General features: G+C 56.3%; 5 protein-coding genes across 5 annotated transcripts; 2 read left to right on the plus strand and 3 right to left on the minus strand.

Annotated features, from left to right (window-relative positions):
- Positions 1–817: 817 nt before the first annotated feature.
- On the minus strand, positions 818–1,850 carry CGGC5_v003344 (mitochondrial 54S ribosomal protein uL4m; the record flags this gene model as incomplete). The annotated part of the gene is made up of 2 exons (XM_032028826.1): positions 818–1,590; positions 1,658–1,850. The coding sequence occupies 2 exons, from the start codon at positions 1,848–1,850 to the stop codon at positions 818–820; spliced, it is 966 nt and encodes a 321-aa protein (XP_031891492.1).
- Positions 1,851–2,257: 407 nt separating this feature from the next.
- On the plus strand, positions 2,258–3,673 carry CGGC5_v003345 (mitochondrial 54S ribosomal protein mL38; the record flags this gene model as incomplete). The annotated part of the gene is made up of 2 exons (XM_032028825.1): positions 2,258–2,795; positions 2,862–3,673. 2 exons carry the CDS (start codon positions 2,258–2,260, stop codon positions 3,671–3,673), a joined length of 1,350 nt encoding a protein of 449 aa, XP_031891493.1.
- Positions 3,674–4,529: 856 nt separating this feature from the next.
- ams2 (CENP-A multicopy suppressor protein 2) lies at positions 4,530–8,419 on the minus strand (the record flags this gene model as incomplete). The annotated part of the gene is made up of 2 exons (XM_032028824.1): positions 4,530–8,245; positions 8,299–8,419. The coding sequence occupies 2 exons, from the start codon at positions 8,417–8,419 to the stop codon at positions 4,530–4,532; spliced, it is 3,837 nt and encodes a 1,278-aa protein (XP_031891494.1).
- A 1,788-nt stretch (positions 8,420–10,207) lies between these two features.
- Positions 10,208–11,688, minus strand: CGGC5_v003347 (mitochondrial 37S ribosomal protein mS47; the record flags this gene model as incomplete). The annotated part of the gene is made up of 2 exons (XM_032028823.1): positions 10,208–11,572; positions 11,638–11,688. 2 exons carry the CDS (start codon positions 11,686–11,688, stop codon positions 10,208–10,210), a joined length of 1,416 nt encoding a protein of 471 aa, XP_031891495.1.
- Positions 11,689–12,273: 585 nt separating this feature from the next.
- Positions 12,274–12,848, plus strand: smd2 (Small nuclear ribonucleoprotein Sm D2; the record flags this gene model as incomplete). The annotated part of the gene is made up of 4 exons (XM_032028822.1): positions 12,274–12,296; positions 12,357–12,567; positions 12,645–12,724; positions 12,806–12,848. 4 exons carry the CDS (start codon positions 12,274–12,276, stop codon positions 12,846–12,848), a joined length of 357 nt encoding a protein of 118 aa, XP_031891496.1.
- Between the last annotated feature and the right edge of the window lie 314 nt (positions 12,849–13,162).

A 13,162-nucleotide genomic window follows, 5' to 3' on the forward strand; every position in this document is an offset into this window, starting at 1 on the left:
TTGTGCCGCCCGCAATGACGTAGGGTGCGTGCGCGCACGCCGCCGGGGCCGGGCTGGCATGCCGGGCCGCCGCTCCACAAGCCGACGGGAAATATGGGGCCGGAGCAGGAGCTTAAATCGCCGGCGAGGACAGGGAGCGGCGAGCCCTGTTAAACCCCCAACGATGGGGTTCAAACTGAATTAAACTGTCAGACGATTTGATGAGTATTCAGTTATTGTGTGTTTTTGCAGTTTTTTCTTCGACATCACAGTAGAAGAAAAACATGGGGTGTTGTTTTACGAGTCGTTCGGTACATGGTTGGCTGGGTGTGGGTGGGTTGGTACCCGGGCAAAGTACCCGTTTCTGCCAGGGAATTTGACGCGGTATGGCGTAGGAGGGTTCCGAATGGAGGCAAGTTGAACGTGTTGGCGCCCCATTTTGCGACACAGGATCCCATGAGTTTTCTGCATTACCCCTCAGGGAAATTATGCAAATTGTCATGATGTTCTCAATTTATTCAGTGAGTTGAAGCAAAACTTGTACACTTCGTTTCATTAGTTATGTGGCTCGTTTTTTCTCGATCCTAACCGCACACCATCCATGAAATCATCTAACAAACGTTAGCAGTGCAAATCTGGCCTACTCAATTATGGTCTTACACTTTAGACCGACGTAAACACACATCCGAGCGCACATTTACAGAGTGAATGGCAGGATATGCCTTCTATTGCTACACGCTGAAGAGGCGCCTTTTGATCAGACAATCTCTGCTGCTTGGGTGATTGGTGTTACACGATATCCACAGATTTCTTCCTCTCACCTTCCTCGTCGCCCTCTTTAGTACTGAATAATTTCCGGGCCTGACCTTGTGATACCGTTGATGAAGATCTTGCTGACCAAGTCGCTCTGGTGCGCCTCGATGATCTCCTTCAGCGCCTCCCTCTCAATCACCACACGTCCCTCCTCCAACAGGTCCTTCACATCCACGTCCTTGACATCAAGACACCTTCCGTGGTCACCCGCCGCCAACATGGTCCTGGAGAGCCACGGCTTCTCTCCAGAGGTGACAAACAACGTCCGGCCGTGCTCCTTGCCCCACTGCTTGGCCTCCAGGAGCTGCAAGATCCATTTGCGGCTGTACTCCTCGTCCAGCTTGGGCGGCATGCACCGGGCCTCGACCAACGAGGTGAAGTCCCACGGCATCTTCAGGTCCATGCCGTTCTCGCAGACGATGAGCTCGCCGCGGCGGTAGCGGTAGCTCAGGGCGGTGCGCCACGCGACGTCGTAGACCTTGCGGTTGAGGCGGGTGCTGAAGTCGCGCGGCTTCGGGCCGTGGGCGACACCTCCGCCGACGCGGATGGGAGACTGCCTGGTGCCGACACGGGCCTTGCCGGAGCCCTTCTGGGGGCGCACCTTGCGATGCGAACCGCGGACCTCCCAGCGCGTCTTGGTGCTGGCCGTACCCTGGCGGGTCTTGTCGCCCTCGTAGACGACGGCGAGATGGAGGAGATCGCGGCGGAGGGGGAGGAAAAGGTGCTTCGGCGAGTAGACGTCGAGGGTGAGGGGCTCGAGGTCCGGGAAGGCGTGGATCGTGACCGGGACGGAGGTGGCTGCAGAGGGCCTTGTTAGCAATTGCTTCCGTGGTGTATGAGCGAGAAGTGAGCGGGCAATGCATACTTGGTGCCCAAGTATCGCTGGGCTTTGAGATCGCCGACGTCGTGATGTTGGGCAATGGCGCCTCGCTGGCCATTGATCTCGTAAAGTTGGATGAGCCGAGGAAAGATGTTGGCCTCGTCGCTCTGCAAGCCTGCGATGAGACCACCAGGCCTCTCATGGCCTCGGTGAGGCTCCTGACTCCCCTGCCGGCCATTATGCGAACGGGCGACGGCTTCGCAATGGAAAGGAGACTCGGGGTTCTGGTTGATCAAAGATCCGTTTCCGCGGGGTGGTCGTCCGTCGTCGTCGATTTGGAAATTCGACCGGATGGCCCTTTGGAGGAGCACGAAAATTTGGCCCGTCTGTCGGGCGCCTCACCAATCAGACAGCGCTAAAAGCCGGTACGTACAGCCGTTAGAGGTGGGAGCTCTGCCCGCTGGGCTGTATCCCCCCGGGGCGGGATATTCCGTGCATTCAATTGGAAAAATAATTATGGAGACCCGCAAAGTGCGTGCCATCCCGCCGAAGCTGGTTGAAAATCCTCCTTCGCCGTGAGAGCGCCTTGTCGTCGAGACAAACCACCACCCACATCCACTCTCCACCGCCCACACAGCCCGCACAATGTCGTCGTCGTGTAGGCAGGCCGTCCGGCCGCTGCGGCGATGCCTGAACAGCGCCACAACGACGACTTTGCCGATACGGAGGGGCATCTCCACGACACCGGCACCGGCCGCCCAAGTATACAAGGTGGTGCGCGAAAGACCCGAGACGGCCGACCCCCTCGAGCTGGATCCCAACACGGCGGTGGCCCCCTGGGCCGAGAAGGACCTGTGGAAGGCCGGCACACCACCCGTCGGTTCGCGGCGTCGCCGTTACGCCATCCGCACGAGCCAGAACCTCCCCTTCGAGCAATTGCCCTACCAGGCTTTCCAGGAGGCGCGCAAGATTCTGGCGGCGGACCGTGAAGAGAAGCTGGCTGCTATTATTGCTGAGTCGGCCAAGATCAAGAGGCTGGAGGCCATGGACCCGAAGGATGTCAGGGGTGGGGAGCGGATGCGCCAGATGAAGCTGAGCAGTCTGCGCAAGCACGTTGAGAAGCTCAAGATTCTGGCGGATATAAACGACCCGGCAGTGAAGAGGCGGTTCGAAGATGGTCTTGGTACGGCGCAGAGACTCAAACCGGACCTCTATGTGTTGCATTGGATGCTAACATGGCATTGAACAGGCGACATGAGCAAGCCCATCTACCGCCACCTTGCCGAGCGCAAGTGGCGCGGCTACGAGTCCAAGCTGACTGAGCAGCGTATCGAGCAGTTCAACATCGTCCCCGACATTCTCCCCAAGCTCACCCCCTCCTACGACGTCCAGCTCTGGTTCCGCCGCTCAAAGGTGCCCCCGGGCAAGATCCTCCCCAGCAACGTCACCGAGGTGGCCCCCAAGCTGCGGGTGACCCCCTTCACCGCCGGCGAGCGCCTCGTGTCCATCGTCATCATGGACTCCGACGTCCCCAACGTCGAGACGGACGGCTTCAGCAAGCGCGTTCACTACATCGCCGCCAACGTCCCCGTCTCCCCTACCAACACCTCCATCCCGCTCTCCAAGCTGCGCGACCCCTCCCAGCTCGCCGTCCCCTACCTGCCCGCCTTCGCGCAGAAGGGCAGCCCGTACCACCGCCTCTCCATCTTCATTCTCGAGCAGGGCGACAAGCGTCTCGACACGGCCGAGCTGGCGAAGCTCTACTCCGGCCGCGACGGCTTCTCCCTCAAGTCCTTCCGCGACAAGTTCCGTCTGAACCCCGTGGGTTTCAACATCTTCCGCACAATCTGGGACGAGAACACGGCCGGCGTCATGGAGCGCGCGGGCGTCCCGGGAGCGGACATCGAGTTCCGCCCCACGCGCGTCTACTCGCTCAAGGAGCCCAAGAAGGCCCGCGGTTGGGAAGCCAAGCGCCAGGGTCCCAAGTACAAGCACCTGTGGAAGTATACCAAGCGTATCAAGGGATACTCCAACGCCAAGGGTCTCATCAGGAAGAAATGAGGGGCGCGGATGTTCCGGGGAGAGTGAGGAGGCGGGAAGTGCATCTGGCGAGGGCAAGCCAGGAAGATATGACGCAGCGGATGCTGAAACCATTGTGGACGTTATTAAAAAGTGTAGAATATATGTACTCTATGTGTCATCATCTGGCTGTAGATGGAAGCGGTCCACGACTGCGGTTGGTATAAATCACCTACTATCGACTCTACATTGTGCTTCATGGTTCGCTGCGGAGTAGGTCACAGGACGAAGATGTGAAGCAAATCATTCGGCTGTGCGCATTAACGCTGCTTCATTGATCTGGTAGAGGCCACCTCTTTCTGATAGGAAGGGACCAGAATGAATGACAACTCATGTAAGATAATTCGGATCACTGGCCACATTTTGTGTACAGTTGGCGCCGGGACCTTGAAAATGAGTTCCTTGCGATTAATGCCACAAACATCTTCAGCAAGCGAAGCTCCTTTAGAGCCGATGCTTTTACGGTCACATGTCGCTGATTGGGCACTGTATTTGAGAATAGCAAAGTAATTCTGTGGCATTAACTGTTATGTTGCTGATACGCGATGCTTCATGACGGTTAAATGTGAAAGCAAAAGAGTTCTGAGCCCATTGATGGAACGTCAACTCATCATAATACTACTAGAGTCGTAAACCCAATGCAGTAATCATAACACCCAAAACGTCATCATCGTGATGCGTTGCAACGCCTTCCCATAGAGTATCACATGCTTGTGCTCTTGTATGCAGTCCCAAAAAAACAAACAAATCACGCGAGTCCTCGCGATGCTGTTGCGTGATCGAATCTCCCATCCCTCTAGGTCGATGCACAAAACAATATTCCATTAAATCGGGGGTATCATTGCCGTCTGGCATCTTCTGCGGCCTGACGAGCGCGCATGTTGGTTTCCCACGTGTTCCAGTCGTCGTAATCCGTTTGCTGCCGAGCCCTCGGAGAAGGTCGAGAGGGCGTGCCCAACAGGTCGCCAAACTCAAGCTCCATGTTGGTGATGTCGAAGTTGCCAGAAGCATTCATGGTCTCTGCCAGCGCTCGGTTCATAGCCTCGAGCATGTCAGAGTCGTACTGGTGATCCATTGGCTGCGTTTGGAGGTACTCTTCAAGCGCCATCTCCATCTGAGAGAAGTCTTCTTGATGCAGGCGAGGACTTCTTCGAATTGGGCCCTTAGCCGATCGAGGTGTCCGCGTAGGAGTGCGCCGAACGGCCGCAGGAGACCGAAGCAGATCCAAAGAACGAGAAACGCTTCTAGTGACGCTCCTGGTGATCGGCCGGTGACTGGGGGTTGGCCGTGTGGGCGTTTTGAAGGGGCCATTATTAGGGGCCGTGTCGCGAGGAGGGGGCGTAGATGGACGAGGTATCATGGGGCTTCGGAAAAGATCTTCGAGATCATCGTCAGGAATTGTGAGATTTTCCTTATTCGCACCAGTGGCTTCAGGCATGTTGTCCTTGCCAGGACCCTTCTCAGAGGCCTTGTTCTGTGCTGTGTTGGCAGGGGCCGTAGACTCCGGTGCGGTTTGCACAATGTTAATGGCCAGCTCACCCAAAATCTTCGGAGCGCCTTCCTTTCGTGGAGAGGGGAACAGCAGTCGTCGAGTTGAGCCCATGTTGCTGTGGCCTTCGTTGTTATCAAGCGTGATTGGGCTCTTAGCCGTGCCACTGCCTCTGGAATGAGTAGAGCCAGCGTTGGAGGCATTCCCAGGCGACGCAGGGCGGGAGTCTTGTTGGTCTGGTTGCTGAAAGAACAGATCACAAGACTCGTTGGCATTGCTGACTTGAGAGGCGCCTCGAGATCTGCTCTCATCATCCATCGGTGAGATTTCCTGGTCGTCAGGCCCAAGAGGATCAGTCGGGAAGTACGCCTCAGACGTCGGGTTCATTTGATTTGGTCCGGATTTCTTTGTTCTGGGCGGTCGTGGGGCTCGTCCAGTTCCACGAGGTCGCCTTTGCTGATTGAGGCGACCCCTGTCCTTCTCCCACTTCTCTTGCGGCCGATGCGCCTTCCACTTGGACAACCAGATGCCGCAAGGGTTGCAAAGCATGTGTCCTTTCCATTCAATTTTGTTGTCGTCACGGCCCAGCGCCTTCTTGATGACCTGGTATTTCGTGGGCTTTTCCTCGGCATCACGGTCGAGCACCAAGATAGCCGTGACTCTTCCAGGTTTGTCGGAGAACTCGGTAAACTCCGGCACTCCTTCATGTTCTTGAGTCCATATCTTCCGCCAAGTCGGAGTTTCGATGGCACCGCAGTTTGTGCAGTACATCGGAGTCTGTCCATTCTCAATCGCCTGCAATAACTTCTCTCTAATAGCCTGCTTCTTGACGTAGTTCTTGTTCGTCCTTGAAGATTGCTGAGGCGACTTCGGAGCCTGTAGCGCGTCACTAGGCGGGCAAGGTGCCTCCGAAAAGGATGTAATATCCGGTTGAGAAAGGGCAGGCAGAGCCAGTGGACCGATCGGATCACTGGCAGGGACTGTGGGTAGAGCCAGGGAAAAGCCCGAGGATTCGGAGCGCTGCAGTAAGGGAGGCGCAGAAGGCCGGGCGAATAAATCAGCCTCATCTGCGGCCTTTGGTGGCTCTGGGAGAGCCGGTTCAGGCAAGCCATGTAATGCCTGGGCCAGTTGTTCCAACGCAATGTCGACGGTGTCGATCGGCTGCGGGTTCTCTGGCTTAGGAGCAGCTTGGACGTCCTTCTCGGCGTCTGCTTCAAACGCCACAACCGGCTCCTCTTGTTGTGGCGAAGGCTCTTTTTCCGTCAACTGAGTAGGCGGAGGAGCCATAGATGCTCTTGGATCACTAGTGCTCCGCGACGGCGGAGGTAATGGGGGCTCCTGCGAAGGTGTTGAAGTTGGTGGGCGGGATGGCATAGGCTGCATATTTCTGGAAAAGTCTGCTTCGCTAGATGGCTGGGTTGATAACTGGAAGACTTGGACTGGGATACCAGAGCGAGACCGTTTCTCCTTTGTGACATTGGCCTTGAATATTGGTGCGACGGCGACTGGATGGGGGAGCTGCTTGATCGCTTCATCCTCGAACAGGTCATCGACGCTACCGCTCATGAATCCAGAATCAGCGGGTTGGCCCATGGGCATAGGCATTGGGGGGAGAATGGGGCTGGAAGCTGGCGGGCTCGAACGCACGAAGCTCACTGTGCGAGGGACAGGCGGTGACGACCCAATAGCGGCAGGACTGTCTTCAGAGTACATCGGAGATGCAGCTTCAGAATCCACAGGCGAACGGCCATCTTGCTGACTGGGAGACAGGGCGAAGGGAGGCTCAGAAAAAACAGGCTGGCTTGGGGGTGTCGCAGCTTGGCTCAGAGTCGACTGCCGACGGAGCTTGCTACCATTAGCAGCTTTGCCAGCCGGCTTCGACGGCCCCCTGTCAGGGACTGGTGTAGGGGCTCTGGGGACCTCCAGCATATGGGAGCCCATGGGAGCGTCAGCAGGGCTGCCCGCTGGCCTCAGGCTCCGCAAGGAGCCAGATGTGCTGGCTGCCACTCGCAGTAGCTCTGGACCGCCTCCAAATGGGGTGTTGATGTTGTTGTTGACCTGAGTGGTGGTAGCCCTCTTCTTCTTTGCCGGACCCTCATCGCCATCGGTTCCATCTTCGTATCCTGAGGTGTTGCCTTGGTTCTCAGCTCGTGGTTGCTTGCGAGGTCGGCCGCGAGGGCGTCCGGTAGGCTTTGACTTCCTGGATCGGTTGGATGCCCTGGATGAGGGTCTCGAAGGTGGATTGGCCTGGGGTTCGGTTGCTGTGTCAACAGGCGTCGGGGCAACCCGATTGGGTCCTTCAGAGTTTTGGACCTGTTGTTGAGGTGGCTGAGGCAGTTGAGGCAGCATTTGCGGCGGCATCTGTTGCTGTTGCTGCTGCTGTTGTTGCGGTGGCGGCGGTTGTTGTGGTGGTGGTGTGTTGTAGTTGAATGAGTCGTTGCGCTGCATCGGCGGCTGGTACTCGTGTTGGTTTGGGGGTGGGTGAGGCGAAGCAACTCTGGCAGGGTGTTGCTGGCTGGCCATTTGAGGATTTGATTGCATGAATGCGTTCCACTCGGCATGGCTCGATGGCGTGACGACGCCCTCAGCCGGTCTGGCAGGCTGCATCTCAACGCTCATGTGGCTCTCGGAGCGCTGAAGGGTGTGTCGAAAGTCTGGCTTCATTTCGGGCTCGTACTGCGGTCGGGCCATGGCGGCCACGGGTTTCAACTTGAACTTGATCTCCAAGATATCCTTCACGCCTCCACTAAAGACTGAAAGGGGATTCCTGGTGGCACGTCCAATGATTCTCTTGTCGTCGGCGTGATTGACGATCCAGCCAAGCAGGCCTTGGCCGACAAGGGGTTCGTCCGGTTCCGAGTAGTCGTATGCGTAGACGGCAAAGTCGCGGGTGCTGTCGCTGAGAAGCTCGGGGCTGCACCTAGCAACCGCCTGAGCACATATACTGAGATCGACCATACCAATAGTACGCTTCTCGTCGATTGGAACCGTTTGGATAGGCAGTAGCTGGGGATGCCGCGCCAGGAAACTCTCGCCATTGTCGGCGAATGTGTATGTGACCTTGACTATGGAATCGCGTCAGTAACACTCCCAAAGCACTAGGACAGAAAGTCCTTACGGCCCATAGTCTTGATCTGAACCCCCATCTCCTCGGCCTCCTGCGTTGGAGGCGGTGTTGGTCTGGCCTGGCCGTTTCCTCTCCAATTGCCCATGGGGGCTACGGGCATTGGCGACGCCATGGTAGGCGAGGCTCTCAGTGCCGGATCGTGTGTTGGTCCAGTTTGGTGGGTGTCGACGTGTATAGAGGAGAGGAAGGTTGAATTGGGAAGGTCGACGATATCGAAGGGCGGTGACCAAGGGTGGAAAAAGGAAAAAGGGAAAGTTTAAAGTGGAGGAGAGATTTGGGTGGAAGGTGGGTTGGCAATTGGTGTTTGTAGAGTGGTGTAAAGTGGTAAAGTGGTAAAGTGCAGGCGTCACGTAAGAAACCGCGGGGCGGGTATCATGGCCGTGGTCGTGAAGTAGTCGCGTCCTGGGTCCAGCTTTGGTGTAAGTCGCGTTTTTGAGAAAGTGGATCAACCACTTAGACCCCCTGCGCGACTACCTTTTAGGACAGAAACTCGTCCGAGACAACCTGCAGCAGCTCGTTTGCAGGCCTCAAACGAACGAAGAAAACGAAAATCGAGGAATTGGCAAGCCAAACTCCAAGTTGAAGTACAAAAGCCAGGGTTAAGATGTTGAGGCAGTGGTATTCGTACGCAGAGGAAGCAATAACACAACGAAAAGACTGCAGTTGTGTCGCGTGTATTGGAGATACAGCGAGTCGCAGGTCACGGTACAAACTGGGTTAGGCGGGTCCGCTCTGTGACGTTGGACCAGGGGGTTGCTCTCGCCTGGCTTCCCAGCGCGGACAGCCGAATCCAGAACGCGCCCAAACACGTGCAGGCACGCTTTCTCGTTTGTCCCGCGACTGAGACTTCGAAGTCTCCGAATGGTCCGTGCGCGCAATGGGTTACCTTACGTAAGAACGCTGGGATCGAGACTTCTCTGCTGGAGCCTTGATGGGAACGGCGGGCGGTTGCTGAGTGAATGCCGGAAGTGGGTCCCTTCTTTCGCTTCTCGGGAGTGGGTGGGGGCCCTGGTCAGCCGATTCCTCACCTCTCTTTTGGTCGGACTTTGTGCTTGCAACCGGGGCCTTCTCCGGAGACAGGTCCAGGCGCCCGAACTTGCAACTGAAGATTGAAGAAAACAGGAGGGAAATTCTGTATGAGATTCCTTCTTTTCTCCTTGACCGAAGACGGCGGGGCCCCGTCCCTCTTTATACTTGTTCCCCCTGAAGCCTGAGGTCTCTCCTGGTCCCCCTCTTCTCTCGCCTGCGTTGTCTGTACAATCCCACGGGCCAGCTGGGTATGTTGGTTTGCTCTCTTCCCATTCATCATTCATCACTCCCATTCCATCCGTTTCAATGCTTTTTTTCGTCGCTAGCGTTCTACCCATGACTCATCTCTACCTACCTTTGCTATCCGCAACAGAGTTTGGCCAGCCTAGTGTCACCGGCCCAATGATAGTGAAGCCATCCTGCGCCAATCTCTTCACCCATCTTGCCACTTTTCCGAGGTTTAAGTGATGACTGTGATGGCGACATCCGAACCGTCAAATGGTTCGCGCGTTAACTCCGACGTCTCATGAGGCTGCCGACCGCAGGCAACACTACCGCAACCAACACCCGGACCTATTAGAATGAAGTCATTCTTACCCCAACTTTTCTCTCAACCTCGCCCACGATGAAGTTTAGTTATCGAAACATCTCAAAACCTAGTTGGCCAATCAGCTACGATTAGCTTGTTATCGCTCAAAACCAAGCCCCCAATGAGATGAAGCTATCCCGGCAATCAGTGCACGTTCATTTCAGCACTTGGACGCAAAAGTGACTTCTTTTCGTTTATTCAGACACATAATGAAGCATCTACAGTATTATACACACCTACGCTCCAGAGAGACATCGGCGAACCTTCATTCGCTCCGCACGCCTACCAGCCCCCTTCTTCCCAAACCGCACGGCCTTTGTCGTTCACAGACGTATTCCTGGCCAAGATGTCCTCCACAACCTGCTTGACACCCTGGCGGCCATTGCTGTCCTTCACCATCTTGTTCAACACCTGCTTGGGCGAGTACTGGCCCTCGATGACGACCTCCTTGACGTCCTTCTCGGTTGGCAATCCGAAGTAGAAGGGGTATTCAGAGTAGTTGCGGTTGTTCAGCAATTCCAGCTCGTCGCCTTCCTTCTGGAAGAACGCGTCGACATCCTGGGTCTTGACGGCGTCCAGAGTGGCTGGTTGCCACTTGGGGGTCTCCTTGCGCACTAACAGCGCAGTCACGCCCTCGGAAAAGTCGGGGTGCTTCATGAACTTGGTCGCAATCTGGTGCTCGTGTTGGAATGTCTTCCCAATACCCCACTCGCGACCAACGCGCATTTGCTTCAAAGCGACGTTGACGGCCGTGGGCGAGCGCTTGTGCAGCGTATCCAATGTCTTCTCGGCCCACTCCTTGGTCTCACCCTCCTCAGCCTTGAGCGACTCAATGATCCCTTGAATGCTGCTCCTTGAGAAACAGCGGTCGATAGCCTCGCGAAGCTCACCGGCGATAAGCATGGGCTCGTCGAACGGCAGACCGGTGGCGTACTCCTCGAGCGTCGCTGCAATGATCTTCAGGCGCTTGTCCATGCTATCCTGGTCCTCGAAGTGGATTTCAGCCAGACGAGATTCGAGCTGAGGCAGAGAAGTCGAGTGCAGGTAATGCGTAGCAAGACCCGAGTAGAACACATTCACGCCCTTGAGTCGCTCGCTTGTGAGGGCGAGGTAGGTGCCGATGTAGCCCTGCAGTCTAGGCAGGAAGAAAGAGGCACCGACGTCAGGGAAGAAACCAATCGTCGTCTCGGGCATGGCGAAGACGGTGCGCTCGGTAGCAATACGGAAGGGCGCGTGGACGCTGAGGCCGACGCCGCCACCCATCGTGATGCCGTCCATGAAAGCGACGTATGGCTTCTTGTATGTGGCGATGTAGTGGTCCAGCATGTACTCGAGCGCAAAGTAGTCCGAGCTCTTCTTCCACCCGTCCTTGCTTTCCAGGTTGTACTTGGCCAGCTCGGCGACATCTCCGCCGGCGCAGAAAGCCTTTTCACCGGCTCCCTTCATAACCACCACGTTCGCCATGTCGGACTTCGACCACTCCACCAACCTCGGCAGAATCTTGCGGATCATGCTGGCGTTCAACGAGTTGAGCTTCTTCGGGCGATTGAGCTGGATGGTCCGCAGACCGTAGAGACTGTTGAAGAGGACATCATCGGGATCGTCATTGCGGCGCTCCTGGAATTCGGCTGGGACTTTCGTAGACATCTATGCGGGCATGCAGTTAGCGCCTCACTTTCTGGCAGGCTTCTCAATTGAGTAAAACAACTGACCTGTGCGCTTGACGAAGCTTGCGCACCAAGAATCTTTGCTCTGAGAGGCATGCCGAAGCTTCTGCTGCAGCTCCTGCAAGGAGCAGCTAGTGCTGCCGACCCGGCTCGTACTGAAATCGTCCTGGACAACATTTATTTGTGTGCCAGCTGCCTATGCGCTCGTCTAGGACAAGCGGCGCATCGACTGAAGATTGGCGGGCTGGTGGAACGGAGGGGTGGAGGGGTGGTGTTGGTCGAAGAGTCGAGGACTGATTTAGACGACGCCGCGGGAATGATTTTCCATGCTCCTCACCACCAAAAATTGAGGCCGAGGATACCCACGGGCATCATAAGGCAATTGGATGGTTCCAGCGGCCGGGGTGGTGCACTGGCCATGCGTGCGGGTGCCATTCTGCTCCACTAAAGCTGGCGCACCTTGAGCTTTGCCTGGGTGCCCGCGCTGTAGATGGACGGGAGCACTTTTTTGCCAGCGCCGACTTCACTGGACAGGTGCAGCCAATCAGCGCACCATTCACTGAGCAGCAAGTACCGCCAAACTCTTTCAGCCTTGCTGTGGCCTACATCAAAAGTATTACTCGCGACGTTACTTACCCACTTCCACACACCACGACCATCTCCCCGCCATAATCGCCCATCATGTCGACCGACCCCAAGATCCAGTGCGTTTCTCCGTTTCCCTGCTGAAAGAAAAGAACGCGACGCTGACATGCGCAATGCAGGGAGCTTCTCACCAAGCCTCGTAACGAGCTCACCGAGTACGAGATCGCCCAGCTCGAGGAGCACGAGTTCAGCGCCGGACCTCTCTCCATCCTCCAGACCGCCGTCCGCAGCCACACCCAGGTCCTCATCTCCATCAGAAACAACCGCAAGCTCCTGGCGCGTGTCAAGGCTTTCGACAGACACTGCAATATGGTTCTCGAGAACGTGAAGGTGCGACCATCTAAACCCGCCGTGGATCATCAGATGGAAGAGCATCAAGGAACACAGGTGCTGACTTTGGATCGCAGGAAATGTGGACAGAGACCCCGCGTCTGGCCAACGGCAAGAAGGGCCGTCCCGTCAACAAGGACCGTTTCATCAGCAAAATGTCAGTACACACTTGCCGGCAACACGACGCGCCGGCCCCCGTTCCCGACATGACAACATCGCAAGCTAACATACGATGCAGGTTCCTCCGCGGTGATAGTGTCATCCTGGTTCTCCTGAGCTGAAGGAGCTGTACATCTACGAACGAGTTCAGAATCTTAGTCTTTTTACGACCGTCCACGAACCCTGCATCATCCGCGACGCGTCGCCGGGAAGAGAGCGATAGGGCCACGATGCCCTACGACCGCATCAAAATCAAGCGATACGGAAATGTAAGCTGCTGGAAAGGAGCTGTTCAATTGAGATATAGTCGCCTCGTGAGAAAAGAGCGACGGGCGAGTCAATGAGGGCGGAGACATTGCGTCAAAATACCCACGGTAGAGTGGCTTTCTTCAAAAACGGGACAAATTTGGCGTTGAAGAGACAAATAGGATCATTG

This window comes from Colletotrichum fructicola (genome assembly GCF_000319635.2).
Source record: "Colletotrichum fructicola Nara gc5 chromosome Unknown KSG_Nara_v1_contig02, whole genome shotgun sequence".
Classification (NCBI taxonomy): domain Eukaryota; kingdom Fungi; phylum Ascomycota; class Sordariomycetes; order Glomerellales; family Glomerellaceae; genus Colletotrichum; species Colletotrichum fructicola.